The 19,950-nt window shown below is 39.3% G+C and overlaps 1 protein-coding gene across 1 annotated transcript; it reads left to right on the top strand.

Moving 5' to 3' along the window:
* Positions 1-944: 944 nt before the first annotated feature.
* LOC135464541 (transcription factor Sp4-like) lies at positions 945-9,784 on the top strand. The gene is made up of 8 exons (XM_064741966.1): positions 945-989; positions 1,348-1,416; positions 1,553-3,356; positions 4,995-5,217; positions 5,700-5,792; positions 6,231-6,331; positions 7,175-7,291; positions 7,940-9,784. The coding sequence occupies exons 1-8, from the start codon at positions 945-947 to the stop codon at positions 8,053-8,055; spliced, it is 2,568 nt and encodes an 855-aa protein (XP_064598036.1). The 3' UTR covers positions 8,056-9,784.
* Positions 9,785-19,950: the final 10,166 nt, after the last annotated feature.

The raw sequence follows: 19,950 nt of genomic DNA, 5'->3' as shown, positions 1-19,950 counted from the left end.
TATCCAAAAATGTAACACTGACAATACATAACAGAATTAATGCACAACTGTTCAATTTGTAGCGCTATGCAGGAAATGGCGTAAAATATGTACTTGCCTATACATATGCTTGTATTCACGGCAGGTGTCGTTAATGAACACGTGAACATCGTGTATTCCAGTACGATCAGAAATAGTTCATTCATTTGCATATACATAATTATAAGTTGTTGTGTGTGTGTGTGTTTTTTTCACACAGTTGTGCATGTTTAAGTATAACACTTGGATCAGCCTTCTGCTGAATTTATACAGCGCATTGCATTTAAATTTAAGTATTACATCGCTTCATACATCCCTTAATTGTACAGATTTGTGAATTAGGCTTGTATACATACATACAGCCAGTACTTATTTATAGAGATCCGATGTGACACATACACAGTATCTACACTGCACACGGATGCAGTCTGAACCACATGTATTTGTGCATGTACTTACATCGCCATCGCACATCCTTAGCGACCTAGTTACATACATTAATGACTAACATCCGAAATATTATACGTCTAACATTAGACATGGCAGATGTATACATATGTTAAATGTACCCTCGTGGGTGGGTTATTTTCGTCACTTGGAGGGGTTGGGCACGTCAAAGAACGTGGGCAGTATGCATAGTTTAGGGAGGGGATTGTGGGTGTGTCATTTATGCTCTGGGGAGGTGCAAAGAAGACAACGCATCTCGCCCCCTACTTTTGCCCCTGCCCTCGCGTGAGGAAAGTAAATGAGTTCGTGCGGCGGTTTCAAGGCAACCCAGAATATGTATATATTATTATTTCAGAACGCAAGATCTGGCCCAAAAAGTTAATAAACCGGTGTTGTGTTTTAATGAAAGTTATACGAGCCTCGTAAAACAGATGTCCCGCTCAAGTCACCCTCCATGCCTCTTATCTCTTTATACCGCGATGAATGCGCGTCATCACGTGATTGGGGGCCGTGAGACACAGGCGGTACCCTTTCATCTCAATTTCCCGGCTGTCAATCAAAACTGACCTATGACGTAGTTTGACCGGATTATCACCGCCTTGACCGCATCGCTTGAAAATCAAGCAGCTCGACTTTGACCTAAATTTCCATAATATACACCAATTCTTACGTATATTTTTGTTTTTACATTCAGCGGTTCAATTTTTCTGTTAAAGTTTTGCAGAAATGCCGCAGTTTTGCTGGAAAACCTGCAGGGACTATGTTCGACGCGTATGAATCTGGCCCACCCTTTTCTACGCATAGGCAGCTGGTTTTGCCTTCTTTATTTGCGTGGAGAGAAAACAGACAATTTGTACACAATACAAATCGTGGGTTTTCTAGACATTTTTAAGCACACTGGCGATCCAAAGAGCTAACCAGGACTATGTGGTGCCAGCGAGTACGTCTCAGGTAAGTTTTCTAACAAGCTTCGTGTGAAGAATCGATCGATTTTCGTTATTTTGGGGCCGGGTTGTGGTCGGCCATGTGAAGTCTTCCCGTCTAAAAATTCACACCCCTTTCTCAAAAACCCCGCCTTGTTTTGCAGGACGCTCAACCTTCCCCTCTGGCGTTGCTGGCAGCCACTTGCAGTAAAATAGGAGCCCCTTCAGACGAAGCCAACGGTGGAAATCAACAAGGTGGTAGTTCAACTCCAGTGCGAGTTGTGGGTAACGGAGCGGTGAACGGTTCGGGCGATTTAGTGGCCAGTTCAGCCGGGAACGCGCCGGCATGGGTGCAACTTCCGACGGGTGGCTTGGCGGTGGACGGCAGTGGCGCCGTGAAAACAAGCACTGGACCCGCCCCTGGAACACTCCCTTCGGGCGGGCAAATTTTACAACAAACCCCTCAAGTGATCGCCCAGCCCGGCCCTGGAGGCACGATTACGTACAATGTCCTTTCTCCACCGTTTCAAACGCTATCCATCGACGGACAAGATGCGATTTTTATCCCTTCCGGCGCTGCACCAGGCGGGCAGACACTTCTTGGTAATCAAACCATACTCTCTACACCCACGCGCCAACTTGTGTCGGCGCAGCCTGCAACTAATCCTAATGTCGCAGCTTTTGGTAACCTAGGCAACATGGTGAATATCGGCGGAAATTTGATCAATCTCGCTTCATTGCAAAACGCTCAGCGAACAGGCATGATTCAAACGGTGCAACTTCCTTTGCAGCAACAGGTCCAGCAGATCCCGAATATCATACAAATTCCGATCTCAAATGGACAAGGTGGCCAGACAATGCAAACAATCCAGTTGCCGCTGCAGTCCTTTGGTGGTAACGCGTACCAAGCTGCGCAGCTGCAAGGAGCTGTCGCCCTGCAGGGTGGTGCAACAATTTCTACAGCACAACTTGGTGCAAATGCTCCAGGTCAGGCACAAATCGCACCTTCTTCAGTGGCGTCGTTTCTTCAAGGGACGCAACCCCAACAAGTTCAGATTCAACAGCAGGCGCAAACTGGACAGTCCAATCAAGGAGAGATAAAAATGGAAACCAGCAGAGACCAAGCCGCTGTGGTGGTTTTGTCGAATGAAACGTCAAAAGCTACAACAAATGCAGAGACGACAACCAACACCACATCTCCGTCTACTGCAAACCAAACCACAACTGTCAATCAGCTGATGGTTGCCCAGCAACAGTCTGACAGCCCCGCCTCCTCTCAAGCACAACAAGCAACAAATGTCACTCAAGTCAACCAAGCTTTTGCCAACCAGTCCCAGGCATTTCCAACCTTTATGCCACTTACTCCGAACTTTATCAATTCACCTCAGACTCTACTGGCCCCTTCGCCAGCTGGGAACACAAATACGCAGAATGTCCTGTCATTCGCAGTTGCGTCTGTTCCTGGGGTATCAACAACAAATACAACAACAACGTCGACGAATGCATCCACTACGCAACCCAGCCAAAGCATTCTTACTCCACAGTTATTCCAGAGCTTAGGTGCGCAAGGGTTTGGGAACTTTCAGTTGACCAGCAACGGACAGATAATCGCAACGCAAAACCAAGCCTTCATGCCAGCGCTGAATGTTGCAAATTTACGACCGGCAGGTGCCGGAATGCAAGCTATACAGCTGCAGAACATTCAAGGACTGCAAAATTTGCAAACGATTCCAACGCTACAGAATCTTCAAAATCTGCAAACTGTGCAAGCATTGAACTCACAGCAGATTCTTGGTGGCGCAACGCTACAAAATTTTGCACTGGCTAATGCGGGAAATAACGCTATCGGCACGACAACAGCTCAATTACCCCAGCTGAGCCCACAACAGTTACAAATGCAGGCTATTGGTACCCAACAGGCTGCCATACAACAAACACAGCAAGCCTTGGGCAACCCACAAATATTAAGTGAGTTGATTTCTTTCCCCTTTATTTGCCATCCAATTTCAATTTTGAGGTTCTGTGAAGTTGTGGCGAAGCTTTTATGTGTGTGTATACCCAGCATTTGAGTGAGTGAGTGAGTGTTCGGAGTTTAACCTCGTTCTTAACCCCAGCATCTGACAGTACATGTAATTTCTGAGATCCTTCCAGCCTACACTATTCTTGGGGCCCTGGGCCAAGTTTCATTAAGATGTCTTACACGTACGATAATCGCACATATAGGACAGAGGCACAGTAATAGTGCCATACAAAATATCGTAGGACAAATGTACGATCAAAAAATGTACGCCGCTTTGTGAAACTGTGCCCAGGTGGCAATAAAGCACCAGTGGCGATCTATTTTTTTTTGTTTAAGTGGTATTTTGTGCTGTGCTTAAGAATCTTTCACTTCTACGACGGTGATTAGCATTATGGAGAAACCCACAAACATCTACAGGTTGCTGGCAGACCTTAATTTTTTTTTTCAAGTCTTTTTGCTGTCAATCATTCACTGTAATATGTACACAGCAAGTTACATGTAGCTGTGTGGGTGGAAATCTGGGATCCTTATGCGATGTTTGTAATCTCAGTGGGTAAGTCTAAGCACTGGGGTTTCTTCCTGGGTGAAACTGACCCACAACATATGTCAAAAATTCTTGGGTGAGGTGTTCAAGCAACAATCCAAGCAAACAAATTGTGGTAATATTCTTAGGTATGGTGTTGAACACCACTCAGACCATCCTTAACAAAGTCTTTGTTTGAAATGTGTAGCCTAAGGATGTGTGTCAGCTCATTCTACCTGGAGAGTTAAGATAAAGCATCAGGCTGACACTCAGGCTGAAGAATGTCAGACTTCATTTGTCCAGGGCTGGAGATTAATGTCACAGTCCAGTAAAATTTACTTCTAATATTTATTTAGTGAAATTCTGTCTTTCAAGGGTACATAATGTTGGTGATTGGTTTTACGGACTACATAAACCAACACCATTTTAAATTGTTGTTTCAAGGACAGGTTAAATGTTTTTTTGAGTGTCAAAGGAGGGTATAAAAATAGAACTTAAAAATCAACTAATTTGTGCAAAATGTGGATTACACCAGCAACTTATTTTTACTCCATTTTACTTAAAAAATGTTTTGGTTGTGCCTTGCCCATAAAACACAAAATAAAAGCAATGTTACCTAAGCCAATTGACAAATGCTTGATATTAGTTGAAAACAAAGATAGTGTGTGAACTGATGTGATAAAACATTCCGAGTATGGTAAAGGGAGATAAGTGCTGGTGACTGTGTAATATGTTATCTGCCCTACATTTAGGTGATCATGAGAGTAATGCCTTTGTATTAAGATAAGGAAAAATGATTTCAAAATAATTACCCAGTAGCTTCCATCAGTAAAGTGCACACGTATAAATTATGAAAGTATATTTACTTGAAATATGTTTTTAAAAAAACCTGTGTTTGTATTTTCAGTGTTTTTTAAAAACCTGTTTGTATTCTCAGTGTTTTTAAAAAAATCTGTTTGTATTCTCAGTGTTTTAAAAAAAACCTGTGTTTGTATTCCCAGTGTTTATTAAATAACCTGTTTGTATTCTCGGTGTTTTCAAAAAAATCTGTTTGTATTCTCAGCCACCAGTTTAGGTGGTCAACAACTGACCATACCTGACCCAAACGACCCCACCAAATGGCAGATCGTGCAAACCCCTGTGCCTCAGCAGGCCTCCGGGGAGAGCCTCAGCCCCACCCAGGTCACCGTCAGCACAGGGTCATTGACACCCGAGTCAGGGGCGTCTGGCAGGAGGCTCCGAAGGGTGGCTTGCACTTGTCCCAACTGTCGAGACTCTGATGGCAGGTAATTACACGAATTGATTTGAAAAACGGGAGTTATTGGCCCTAAATTATGACAACAATCTGTTAGCCTAAGTTGGTTGCATAAAGGAGACAATTTATTTTAAAAACAAAGTACTTGTGAAGTGAGTAACAGAATTCAACATGCTCATTCTATTTTAGTAACAGTTTCCTTGCCATTGTAATTTTGTTTCCCTTTACTCAAATTACTTCTTGCTGTCACATTTTAAACAAAATTGATTTCAGATATGTACTGGGTTTATTCTATTGTTTATCCTGGAAAAGCCTGACTTTTGTCATGATTTCTTTATTGACATTTTCCTAAAGGCAATTTTTTATATCTCATTGTCTTCATTAAGAAAATTTCTCGCCCAAATATTACTACTGGCATTAAGTCATGACGAAATAGATTTGAACCACATTCCTTTATTGGAATCATATTCAGAGTTTTGTGTGTATAAACAAGATTGTTGTTGATATTTGCAGGACGGATGGTAACAAGAGAAAACAGCACATCTGTCACATGCCAGGTTGCAATAAAGTGTACGGGAAGACGTCACACCTGCGGGCACATCTCAGGTAAGTGAAAAGGACATTAGCAAGGACTAAGACAGCCTTGATAAATTCATCGTTTATCAGTCAGTCAGTCAAAAGTTATTACTGAAGATTTATACTGTGCAGGTCTAAAGACCGTGTGATCAAATGTCAATTCAGTGTGAAAAAATATTTAAATCCATTGTTGGTGGGAATTATTCATAGAAGGCGGAGCCTACCAGCTGCCTGCAGCCTGGTGTATTAGTGAAAATGTAGCTGTAAACTATGGCCTGGGCTCCTACTTTACTTAATTTTATTCACTGTCACTTAAGGGGCTGTTTCTCAGGGGAATCATCTACTGAAAAAAAGTAGTCCCTACTTCCTTTTTGTTTGGTGTAATAAATAATATCACAAAAGATACCATGCAGATTTTTAGAGAGGCAGGCATGACTAAGGCATGTTTCTTTTCTATGTACAATGTAGGTGGCATACTGGAGAGCGACCATTTGTGTGCAACTGGTTATTCTGTGGCAAGAAATTCACACGATCAGACGAATTGCAAAGGCACAGAAGAACACACACAGGTAAGATGTCTTCTTGTGAATGAGATAAAACCCCACCTTCCCATTCAGCTACAGGGTACCCGTCCACCCATTAAAGTGGATGGATGCAGTGAAAAACTAATGTCTCTGGGATTCATCCATCTGCTGAAAATGGTTTTAATTGAGCCCGTCCAAAGCAATAATTCTCCAAAAGCATAGTAAAGGACCAAACATTTCACTAATACCTAAGTTGAATTTTTTACCCGATGCTGCATGTTCTGTTGATCTTAGGGTTGCTATAAGGTTTGTTTGAGAAAAATGTTTCAGAATCAACAGGTATAATTTATGATAGCCCTTTTGGGGGCAAAATAGTAGCTTGTTTGCCACAGCCTTACATCCATGTTAAACTTGAGTGTATTTGTTCAGTTGGATTCACTGGATGGTTAGTCCTGCCAGGGTTGTGTCCCCTTAATTAAGAAATGATTAACTGTGCGTCGGGTTTGAGTTGTTCGGAAAAGAAATGAGCTATAGACTTTTTAGAGTTTCATTTGTTAGCCACACAAACTTTAAATTGTTGTTTTTCATGAAGTATAAATTTTTTTTTCATTGTTGGAGGAGGGTTTAAAAATAAAACTGGAACATCATCTAATTTGTGGAAAATGTGGACTACTTTTCATGTTGAAGACATTTTAATATGATTGGAGAGCCTTCAAGAACAAGAAAATCATAAAACAACATCATGTTCAGACAAAATATCAAAAGGTGGAATTTTTATTCGATTTTTTGAGTTATATTTTTATGCCATTTTTTGTAGTTTTTTTTTTAGTGTCAGCTTGCCTGTGAAATACGATAAATTTGGTGTTGCCTTCTCTTCGTTTTAAATAGGAGAAAAGAAGTTCCAGTGCACTGAATGTTCGAAGAGATTTATGAGGAGTGATCACTTGTCCAAACACCAGAAAACGCATCAGATCAAAAAAGTTCCCACGCAAGAATCTCTCGTTAGTAAGTAGCTACAAGAATTGGAAACTTTCTGTCTTTGCTATACATTTTGTGTGAATTTGTAAGATGTTGGTTTTGAACTCAGATCTATGTTTTTGTTTTTTTATATAAACAAAAAAAAGATTACATTATTTATTGTGTACTTAAATTTGAAGCCCATAAATTTTGTTGAAGTGAAAAGTTAAATGTACACGTATTCTCTGGAATGTTCATGAAAATAATATTTATGGTTTGTAAATTTCGTAATATATTAATGTATTCATGATTTATATGGGGACCAATAGGGCATTTTCAAGTTTAAATTCTTTTGTGGTTAAAGGTAAAAACAGTCCAGTTGTGTCATTCGACTTGTGAAGAATTGTAATCATTGTTGGCATTAATGTAAAGATCATCTCGTCCTGTCTCACCGTGTTCCAGAGGCACAAAGCACACGTCTTTCTTATAGAAACTTCTCAAATTAACTCCTTCAATTTTTCATCCTTCATTTCATTAGCCAGAGAGAGAAACAAAGATGTCCCCAATCATCATACTGCCCTCATTTTAGGGTTGGGTTGTATCTAACAAAGAATTTTTGAAAGAAGGCTGTATTAGTAAAGGAAACCACCTTTTTAAGGTAAAATAATGAATCGTTTTCATTTTTGTTTTTTGCAGTGTCAGAAGAAGAGGATGAAGATGATAGCCTGAATAATTCTGGAATTACCATTGAAGAAGGGGAAGTTATCGACGATCAGACAATGGTTATGGTTCACTCAATTCCATCACAGTAGTTTGTTCAACTTGCCGTGTCTCTTCATTAAATTCCAACTGAGGGATCAAACTGATCAAACAGTGGTGGCTATTCTAGTTTAACCAAGGTGATGCAGGAGGTGGCATGGACAATCATGACAAGCAGAGTGATCATACAGAATAATGTGACCTTTTGGTGAAGAAAATAGTTGAACTAATGACAGGTGTATCACTGGAAACAATGATGACCCTTCGTTCAATATATTTTCAGTTATCCTACAAATAGTAAACTAATGACTGTTTGTTCAATCCCATCAAAGAAATCCAACAAATAAAAGCGAATGTTCCTCCCATCTCGCCACATTGGCCCAACAAAGGATGATGAATGTTCCTTCCATCTCTTCACATTGGCCCAACAATTGATGATGAATGTTCTTCTCATCTCATCACATTGGCCCAACAAAGGATGATGAATGTTCCTTCCATCTTGCCACATTGGCCCAACAAAGGATGATGAATGTTCCTTCCATCTCATCACATTGGCCCAACAAAGGATGTTGAATGTTCCTTCCATCTCGTTACAGTGGCCCAACAAAGGATGATGAATGTTCCTTCCATCTCATCACATTGGCCCAACAAAGGATGATGAATGTTCCTTCCATCTCGCCACATTGGTGCAACAAAAGATGATGAATGTTCCTTCCATCTCATCACATTGGCCCAACTAAGGATGATGAATGTTCCTTCCATCTCTTCACATTGGCCCAACAAAAGATGATGAATGTTCCTTCCATCTCATCACATTGGCCCAACAAAGGATGATGAATGTTCCTTCCATCTCTTCACATTGGCCCAACAATTGATGATGAATGTTCTTCTCATCTCATCACATTGGCCCAACAAAGGATGATGAATGTTCCTTCCATCTTGCCACATTGGCCCAACAAAGGATGATGAATGTTCCTTTCATCTCATCACATTGGCCCAACAAAGAATGTTGAATTTTCCTCTCATCTCATTACAGTGGCCCAACAAAGGATGATGAATGTTCCTCTCATCTCATTACATTGGCCCAACAAAGGATGATGAATGTTCCTTCCATCTCATCACATTGGCCCAACAAAGTATGGTGAATGTTCCTTCCATCTTGCCACATTGGCCCAACAAAGGATGATGAATGTTCCTTCCATCTCATTACATTGGCCCAACAAAGGATGTTGAATGTTCCTTCCATCTCATCACATTGGCCCAACAAAGGATGTTGAATGTTCCTTCCATCTCATTACAGTGGCCCAACAAAGGATGATGAATGTTCCTTCCATCTCATCACATTGGCCCAACAAAGGATGATGAATGTTCCATCTCGCCACATTGGTACAACAAAAGATGATGAATGTTCCTTCCATCTCATCACATTGGCCCAACAAAGGATGATGAATGTTCCTTCTATCTCATCACATTTGCCCAACAAAGGATGATGAATGTTCCTTCCATCTTGCCACATTGGCCCAACAAAGGATGATGAATGTTCCTTCCATCTCGCCACATGGTACAAAAAAAGATGATGAATGTTCCTTTCATCTCATCACATTGGCCCAACAAAGGATGATGAATGTTCCTTCCATCTTGCCACATTGGCCCAACTAAGGATGATGAATGTTCCTTCCATCTCATCACCTTGGCCCAACAAAGGATGATGAATGTTCCTTCCATCTCATCACATTGGCCCAACAAAGGATGATGAATGTTCCTTCCATCTCAGTACATTGCCCCAACAAAGGATAAAGAATGTTCCATCCATCTCATCACATTGGCCCAACAAAGGATGATGAATGTTCCTTCCATCTCGCCACTTTGGCCCAACAAAGGATGATGAATGTTCCTTCCATCTCATTACATTGGCCCAACAAAGAATGATGAATGTTCCTTCCATCTCATTACAGTGGCCCAACAAAGGATGATGAATGTTCCTTCCATCTCGCCACATTGGCCCAACAAAGGATGATGAATGTACCTTCCATCTTGCCACATTGGCCCAACAAAGGATGATGAATGTTCCTTCCATCTCATCACATTGGCCCAACAAAGGATGATGAATGTTCCTTCCATCTCTTCACATTGGCCCAACAAAGGATGATGAATGTTCCTTCCATCTTCCCACATTGGCACAACAAAGGATGATGAATGTTCCTTCCATCTCATCACATTGGCCCAACAAAGGATGATGAATGTTCCTTCCATCTCTTCACATTGGCCCAACAAAGGATGATGAATGTTCCTTCCATCTTCCCACATTGGCACAACAAAGGATGATGAATGTTCCTTCCAATTCTTCACATTGGTAAAGCAAAGGAAGATTTTTTTCTCCATAATTGGATGATGTAGTGGATAATGACTGTCCCGTCTACACCGTCACACTGTCCCAACAAGTTATGGTCACTAGCTTTTCAAGCCTGTTAGTGAACGCGCACAAAGTGGTCACTGTCCAATCCAGTTTCACCAGTTATTCATGCAGTCATCACTTATTTTTTCTTCTTTATCGCCCCTCAGAATTCAGAATTCTGTTAGGTAAGGAATCCTATGTCTCCACAAAGGGAAATAACTTTTCTTGTAAGGTGAAAATGTTTTTGAAAGTGGAGAACGTACTTGAAAAACTTCATTCATTCATTCATTCATTAATTCATCGTCACATTTACATACCTTCTGACTTTTTTTTTTATAATCACAACTTTTAAAATACTTATGAATTAATTATATGAATCTCAACACAAATAATCATACAACTAATTTCTCTATTTTTCGGATTAAAGTCATCGTTGTCTTAGTGTTTTTTTTTTTCTTCATCATATGTATATATGGTACATATATTGTAAATGCTGTTCAAATTTAAATCCTATTCATATACTAAAGGATAATCCTGGATTATTGTTGGAAGCAAGTGGTGTGCTTGTATTGTAGACACGCCCAATTTGTCAGATTAATTGGTCTCTGTGAAGTTAAACTGTTTTTATTAAGATTAGGATCAAAATAATACAAACTACAGTTCATTATTTTAAAATTATTGTTAGGACATGATGTTAGACTTTTTTTAAATTCATTGACAGAGGTTGAGATGCTGAGAAAGCAAAGTAAACTTTTCACTCTTGGCACAATTACGTAAAAGTTGTAAAGGCATGAATATGTTTGGGATCTCAGTGTGTAGATTGAAGGAAAGTCGTGGGTGTATTTTCAAACGAACAAAATGGAACGCTTGAACTTGTGAAGACAGATGTACCATTTGTACAATAAGTAATTGGTTTGAGAGCATCACAAGTTCCTCTCAAAGTTCAGGCTTAGTACATATCTGATAATCACATATATTGTACAGAAAACCTTTGCTGCCAAAATTCAGTTCCAGAAGGCTGTGTTATATTACTTTAAATAACTTTTGTACTCTCTTTTTTGTGAGTAAAGCAGTCCATGTCACTTTTTTTTCCACTGTGTTTAAAGCAATTCTCAGTCTGCTACTAAAGGACAAATGTTGGTGCTACTTGTAAATATACACTGTATCTCAAACATTGATTTGTTGTGAAATGTTTCATAAGTGCATTTTTAAAAAAATATATATATATGTGTAAAGCCTGATGTAAAACTGGCACCAATATTACTTGTGTGACACACTTTAGCTTGTGTTTTTAATATCATTTTGAGTTGTGCAGTGTAATATTTTTGCCGCTTGAAATGAAATCTGTCCTGTTGTCGGTGCAAGATAAGAACTAAAACAGGATTTTGATCATTTTCTTTTCACTGAAACTCTGCTGTAAGATAGTTAAATAATTCAAATCATTCTTTAGCTGTAAAATCTGTTTGTTGTTAGGATTTTACTTTACATACAGTTCTGTGTAATTTTACAAAGCTTGAGTCAGCTGCCCAAAACTGGTTCAAATTTAACAAAAAAGATTAAGCTTTTCACAACATCTTACGGCACAAACCTCAAGTTTACGTTCAGTTTCATGTTCATTTGTTCCAGCTTAAGAAAAAGAGTAAGCTATTCAAAACTGCTGATGCCACAAATTCAACAGTTAAAGTTTGTATTTAAATTCAGTTTGGTTCCATTACTCTTTTTTCAGAGTGAACTGTACAGGACTGCTAATCATATAAGTTAAACAATCTGACCTGATTCAATTTTGGCCCATTCATTCGAGTGTAAATGCAGTAAACTTTTTAAAACACGAGTCAATATTAATTTTACAAATCAGTTAGTTACAACAATATCAGTCATCAAGGTTTTAACGAGCAGTGATGTGGGATAAACATAATAGAATTTAAAGATTGTAGTTCATCTTTTTTTTTTTTATAAATTTTGAAAATTTGGGGCTTTTAAACTCATTTTAATGTGCTAGCATTTGTGAAATGTTCACAGCAAATAACTTAGAGTTGTTTACTTCACTCTTAACCCTCTTGTTTATATACATGAAATTGTCAACACAGGAATTCTTCTGTTTTTTTAATTTAGGCATGTTCAGAAAACTGAAAGAGCAGTGTAGTTTATTAATGAATTTCTCACCATGAACATTTAGAAATGTTCTTTGTGTTACATGTAGTTTGTTAACTGTTAAGACTTTACTGTTAGTGAAAATTCCTTGTGTGTGTGTTTTTTTTTTTTTTTTGGATGAACAAGTTATTACTGACTGATGAAAATATTTAATGACAATTTACCAACATTTTGTAATTTAAGCTGAATATAGAGTTGCAATTATAATATACAAACTAAGATGAGTACCTGAATATATTGACGTATATATATATATATCTATATATATATATACATATCAAAGTTTGAAATTTCAGTCTGATTCTTCTGCAGGTTCTTGCTTTTGTCAGATATCATAATTACCGTCATTTGAACTCGTTTTCAAAAAGTCATCAAATTGTTTAAGTTATTTCATTGTTATTCATCTTGTATCTTGAATACATGACTGTATGCACTGGAAATGTGTTGTAGTTCTGTCTGTCAGTTGTTCGTTCATTTAACCAATCCAGTTTTTCACCAACCAGCTGACGCTAAAAAGTCCGAAAATGGAACAAATATACGATTGATAAATGCACTTTTTTATTTTGAGCGATCTTAATGTTTCAGATGATTTTACTATTTTTCAAGGCCTTTCAGTAATGTAAATATATCTTCATATGAAAAATTGTTGGGACAGTCCACATTTTACACAAATTCGATGATTTTTCATTTTTCAAGGCCTTTCAGTAATGTAAATATATCTTCATATGGTACAATTGCTGGGACAGTCCACATTTTTGCAAAAATTCGATGATTTTTCATTTTTATATTTACATCTTACTCTGACATTGAAAAAAAAAAAAGAAGATTTTTTCTTCCAGTAAAACAAGAAATTAAATTGGTTTGGCCTTATGCAAAAGCCAAGGATAAAAGCTCGTGCTTGGGTATGATTTAGTCTATAGCCAATAACTATGGCTCCCGTGAAAACATCATTAGTGCCGCATTAAGGTGAGCAGTCGTGGCAGAGTGCGGAAGGTCGTTGCTCTAGACCGTTTTTAATATTCCTCATGTTCTTGGCGCCACTAAGGGGTCGATACAGTCGTGCACATCATTAAAGTGAAGCTGTTTTTATTAAATCAAGTCTTCAAATACAAATTCTCCAATATTTGCAAATAAACCAAGGTTGACAATACTATGTCAAGGGCAGGTAACTCAATTTACGTCGGAATCATTTAACATTTAGCGTGGTTATTTGCCCTTGTCTTGCGCTGGACATTTATGGCGCGAGAAATAAATAAAATGGGGTCGGGATGTTTGAACTCGGGAGTGGAAACTGAAGTGAACACTGATGGACGCGCGTGAGCTGCCGCAATGTGGAGAACCAGTCTTCTTGTCAGAGATTTCATCCCAAGCAGGCAAGAGCCTGTTCGACGGCAAGTCTGTTCGAGTTACGGGCAAGTAAGTGAGCAATGAACAAATTCAGTGCCGATACTTAATACCGGTACGAGATAAATAAACCCAAAGGTGTAAAAAAAGAAAAAGAAAAAAAATTGCTTATGAGGCTATCCCCAAAAGATCCCAAATCGAGCGTGCACTGTTCAGTACACTAACATCGTAGAATTGGGTATGAAATAGATCGTGGGCTTTATTTATTGGAGAAAATACTTATTTCTCTGTACTAAAATCGGCCGATGTGCAGAAACTTGGCTAATGCTGTTGGTACCAGTTACTCTGGTATCAATATATTCGCGTATACGCACAAAAGAGGTAGCATATGGGGACAATTAAAACAGGGAGAGATATTACAAGTCATTTTTTGTTAGCTTCCTCGCAGGCTACAACATCTAAGGGAAGATAACTGTGTACTTGTTATGTACGTGTTATTCCTTTTAGCTTGTAGCTTTCGTTGAAGGTTGTGGCGTCTTTATTTCATTTCTGTCGTAGTGGAAAAGGGGATCATCCTGGAAGGTACGCATGAATGGACTCGGCATAATATTGCTTAGAACCAGAGCTGAGAGGGGAGAAAATGATAATTTATTATGTATTAATACTTGAATGTTATAGACATAAGACTTGAGAAAAAAAGTTGCTTCCTCTCCGGAAGGTCCGGCATCAACCTGCGGATGGACGTGGGTTTCCCCCGGGCTCTGCCCGTTTTTCTCCCAACACAAAGCCTGCCGACGTCGTATAAATCAAATATTCTTGAGTACGGCGTAATACGCCAATCAGATAAATATATAAATGAACATTATGTTATAAACACTGGATACTGTACACATATATTCTGTAGCATCACTCAGACTTTTTGTTAAAATGGGCAGATTACTTTATTGAGTATACCAGTGTGTGAGTCTCTCTGCAAACTCCAAAATTGTTTCATGCCGGAAATTGACAGTTTGAATGTTCAAGCAGGACAACTTGGATAGGTTTGCGGGTGGATCTCTTATCTCCTGCTGTGTTAGGATGGGTAATTTTAGGGTGGGATTTCAGAACAGTGAGTATGTGCAGAACGTTTCTGCTCTCCTATAGCTGGCTAACACCATGTCGTACAGAGCCCACTGACACCAACGGGTGCTACTTGTCCAGCTATGCATGTCCACATATCTTCTCCAGCTGTACAACATTTCTGAGTTAACTTTTCGGTGGACGAAGGAGTAACCTTGAAAAACTGCAAAAACATTTCTGACTCAATTCTTGGTTTTGAGTACTGTCTGTACTAGAAGTTGAAATTTGTACACATAGTTTAGTTCGGCTGGAAATGGCGTTATGGAATCTGCCCCAGGAATTCCTCATGTACAGACAAAGCCACAACGGGGATGCACACAGGTTACGATCTATATAGCTGCGATTGAAAAATGTTGGAATCGCTGGCATATCGTAGAAAGAGCGCGCGACTAGCCACAGAGGCGATGGGTGATGACCACAGCAAGGCCATGATGGTCACGTTTTAAACGTCTGACTTGGCGATCCCAAATCGTAACATATCGCAGTTAGATCATTCATGATCACCTGACAAATTCTTCATGATCGTGGATCATGCTTTGTAACTCAACAAGTTAGTTAACTTCAAAGGAACACTGAATCGTTGCTGATTGGCAGATGTGATATAGGCAAGTCCATTCGACTCTGCTTGGCATACATGCTGAAGTAAGGAAGATTTATTCAAGCGTGACCTATAAGCTGCATGGTTTAACCCAGGAGATCCTATCTCCACTGTTAGCCATTCAGCGTCGATTCCGTATCTCATTAATCTAAAATTCCAAGGATATAAAAAACAAGAAACTTGCGAGGCTCAGGGATGCGCAATGTTAGAACTACCGGAAACATGATGTCGTGTCATTCGTACCTAACGTAGATATGGCTAAACGGCAAAAACCGGGTTAGGGTGACGTCAGCGGAAACAGCTGCATCCTCTCTGGGGTCAAAGAAATATCTGGCGCCTAACTGGTTAAAAATGATAACATGGCGCCGCCTGCAGTTTTCTCATTGTGTGCGATTTTGCTTACATTAGATATCTCGGTTATGTAACATCACAAAAATAATGCTTATTATGCTTTATAAACATCATGTGGGATGCCTTGTCGATGCATATATACATTTGGTCTCTTGTTGTCTTTTCTTTTAGCCAAGGTGGTTAGCACGCAAGCGCGACGCAATGACCCAGGAGCCTCCCACCAATGCGGTCGCTCTTGAGTTCAGTTCCAACTCATGCTGGCTTCCTCTCCGGCCGTACGTGGAAAGATCTATCAGCAACTTGCGGATGGTCATGAGTTTCCCCCGGGCTCTGTCCAGTTTCCTCATACCAAAATGCTGGTTGTACGGCGTAAAACAAAAATCAAATAAACAAATAAATCTTTCCTTTGCAAAAGAAGCAAATTCCTTCTAGGCTCAGTAAATGTTTACGATGAGTTATTTTCATGTCTGAAATAAATGAAATCACTGCATGCGGACGCAAAGCCTTCAAACTTGCAAATAGATGAATTCAACTGAGTTAACGATTATTACAAGCACTAACAGTGGATGAGTTTCACAAAAGGTGTTCTCCATGCGTAACTTCAGTCTGTCAGCAGCGAGCTTCAGTCTGTCAGCAGCGAGCTTCAGCCTGTCAACAGCGAGCTTCAGCCTGTCAACAGCGAGCTTCAGCGTGTCAACAGCGAGCTTCAGCCTGTCAACAGCGAGCTTCAGTCTGTCAACAGCGAGCTTCAGCCTGTCAACAGCGAGCTTCAGCTTGTCAACAGCGAGCTTCAGCGTGTCAACAGCGAGCTTCCGTCTGTCAACAGCGAGCTTTCCGGGGCTATATCTTAGAGTCAATTCAGTTCTGGCAAACGTTTGGGCTCCCAAACTATTTGCCAAAACTAAATCTGAATTATAACTAACAAGCAAATTAAACAAAAATATAATGGGTTACCAATAAAAAGTTAAGTTTGTATACAAATTTCTTTCATTCACAGACTTAAAAGCTCTTAGAAAGCATCCTTTTGAGTTCCATTTTTTAAATTTCTTTTTGCACAGTCACAATGTCACCATTAAAGTTTGAGATCAGACTTTTAATGCTTTTCTGTATATGGCCATGCTTCCTGTAGCCCCAGTGATCACATACCGGCTCTTGTCACAGGAACAGGAAAAACTATTTTAACATAAATACTGGCCCATTTATTCTCTAAGTTAGTGTACGGTTAAATCTGCCCTCAGATTTTGGACGTACCTTTATAACTTTGTTAAAACTTTACCTGCTCTTAATGCAATTTATGAATGTGAATTAACATGAAATATAAATATCTGAGGTAACCTAAGAGCTTTGTGCACATTTACATTTTTTCCATGTGTGTTACATGAGACTAGAGTATAGGTCAATATGACATATCAAGTTAAGCATAAGTTAGCATAAACATGCATACATATACAATATATATGCAGAAGATGAGATATTACAATTCAGGGGGGAATAAGCGCATTTAAGAACGTGGAATCCAAAATTAAACGGTGTGAGTTTCCTCCCTTGAAGTAACTATATCATTTCAATCTTTGAACAGTAGGCAGCAGTATAATTGATAACTAACTACCTTTACTGCAATTTCAAAGAGACGTAAACGCCACAATTCTTACATGTATGATAAATATTCTTTCTTAGTTATAACCAACATTTTAATTGGGTGATTATATTAAATAGCATAAGAATATTACATACTGTGTCCGAGTGAAGAATAGGAGAGCCGAGCTTGTAATAGGAAGCAGACTAGGGCTCAAACCCGGTACTGGTCAGACTCAAAACTTTGAAATTGACAACCATGTCACTTCCGCCCTTGACCTTCAGCATTCATAAGAGTTTAAGCGGAGCATAGTTCCACAAAACTAGTGTGGGCTAGGTTTATTGTCAGTTACTGACACCTGACTACTAAAGTTTTTAATACTAATGCCAATGTAGTTAAATTCAGCTTAGCGTTCAGTTACTTTGTGTAACAGAGCTGTGGTCGGACGGATTTAAGAATACTTTAACTGTCATAGGCGTCGTGCTGCGTGTAACGTGCCCGGTGTTCCAGTGCAAGCCCATGTATTGCTGATTACTTTAACACGCGAACAGATAGTGGAATTTAGAGAGAAAGAAAATTGTGGATAATTTTCTAAAAAATAGGCTGTATGCTAAGTACATTTGTATTTTGTTTTTGAACCAAATGCAGAACTTCTATATTTACTGTGGCTTCAAGAGGAGACTTGCAAATCCTTTAGGAAACTTGTAATAGAACTTGCCCAGGATAATTATTCATGGGATTCTTCGCTTATTACAATGTATTGTTATTTCTTTTATCTCTTTTTTGGTGGCGGGAGGTGAGCGGGGACGAGGGGAGCGGTCTGCTAATAGCCCGTCCATGATCCTGGGTTTTTCTCAGGCTCTGTCGGGTTTCGTGCCATCATAATGCTGGCCGGCGTCGTATGCGAAATATTCAAAAGTACTGTGTAAAACACCAATCAAATACATGAATGAATAAATAAATTTATCTGTTTTCCTCCTCAGACTGGCACACTACGACTTCAACTCTCAGCAAGCAGTTCTTCATGAGGCTCGTTCTGGAGCGGATCTCACGGTGGCTACGAGACTTGTCGAACCTTTCCGCGCATGCGTGGGAGAACTGGTGCAATTCATTGGAGAACTTGAATTTCCGGAGTCCCCAAAGTCAACCATAATCCTTCATGCACGCGCAATGCGGTCTGTGAGTGACCTTGACCTGACGATGTACCAAAAGGCCTTGAAACAGCAAAGGATGTTTTTCCAGAAACGATCGAAAAAAGATGACACATGACTAAGGAATAGTATTTAATAGCTAAGTTTACAGCAATGAAAGTTGAGTAACAAGTCGCAATAATAAAAAAGTCGCAACAGTAGCTAAGTAGCAGTGAGATTGCTGCTCTGTTTGTGTTATTATTTGTGTATGTGGAATTGAGTAAATTAAAGGTAGAGAAAACAGAAAACTTACATATGAAAGTTCGAAATATGAAAGAAAAAATCAAAAAAATATTAAAGACCACATTTTCATATAAGTTTTCAAGATCTTACATCTGATCTTTGCATAATTTTTATGTTTTCTTCTCCTTTAAGAGATTCAAAATATGCTTGTTTGTTGCAAGTTGTTATTACTAGGTAGAACTCGCTTCATCGTTGAACCAGAATAATATGTAGACAACGAAAATCTGTTTTAAACTGTGGTAGAGCCTAATGACTGGCTGAACTCATCAATAAATCGTACTCAACTCACGAAGTCTTAACTATCAATACATGCTAGATGTGTGCCATTACCAATTGATTTTAGTGTATTTTTATTGACCAAACGGGAGTTGGTCGATGGGAACTCGAAGCGAAGGCTGCTGTCGACAAGAGGGTATGAATGCTGTTATAAATGCCGATAGCAGAAAAAAACTATCCCATAAATCGTACTAAATTCAACGGATTCAGGTGGAAAAGATTCTGGACTGTTGATACATGCTAATTGTGTCATTGACTGGTGACTTTGGTGCATTTATCTTATCTTCTTCAGTGCCACAAAATACGAAGGTTACCACTCATGGGATGTTTCCATGTTCATTGAGTTGCTTGAGTTTATGATTAATAACATCTGTGTGAAATTCGGGGAAAACATATATCAGCAGTGTATAGGTATGCCGATGTCACCCCTTCGCTGTGGTTGACCTATACCTGTTCTCATATGAATACGACTATATACAGAAACTAGTAAGGAGTAATCCTCACCAGGCCCGATCTTTCTCATTCACTAAACGGTATATTGATGATCTGTTAACTTTAAACGATTCATATACAGCAAAGGCTGTGAAAGATATTTATCCACCTTCGCTAGATTTAAAGTAAACGACAGACTCTCCAGATGGTAAATCTTATCTGGACCTAACATTTGTACGCAGACTTTAGGACAAGCGGGATAGTTTCAATTTT

This window comes from Liolophura sinensis, chromosome 4 (genome assembly GCF_032854445.1).
Source record: "Liolophura sinensis isolate JHLJ2023 chromosome 4, CUHK_Ljap_v2, whole genome shotgun sequence".
NCBI lineage: Eukaryota > Metazoa > Mollusca > Polyplacophora > Chitonida > Chitonidae > Liolophura > Liolophura sinensis.
Note: the sequence above shows the minus strand (reverse complement) of the source record. Positions and strands in the feature narration are given on the sequence as shown.

Excerpts from the sequence above, each read along its gene's own strand:
- LOC135464541 (XM_064741966.1), top strand. The coding sequence starts at position 945 with ATGAATGCGCGTCATCACGTGATTGGGGGCCGTGAGACACAGGCG. Across the intron at positions 6,332-7,174 it reads GCACAGAAGAACACACACAG|GAGAAAAGAAGTTCCAGTGC; the intron begins GTAAGATGTCTT and ends CGTTTTAAATAG. Across the intron at positions 7,292-7,939 it reads CACGCAAGAATCTCTCGTTA|TGTCAGAAGAAGAGGATGAA; the intron begins GTAAGTAGCTAC and ends TGTTTTTTGCAG.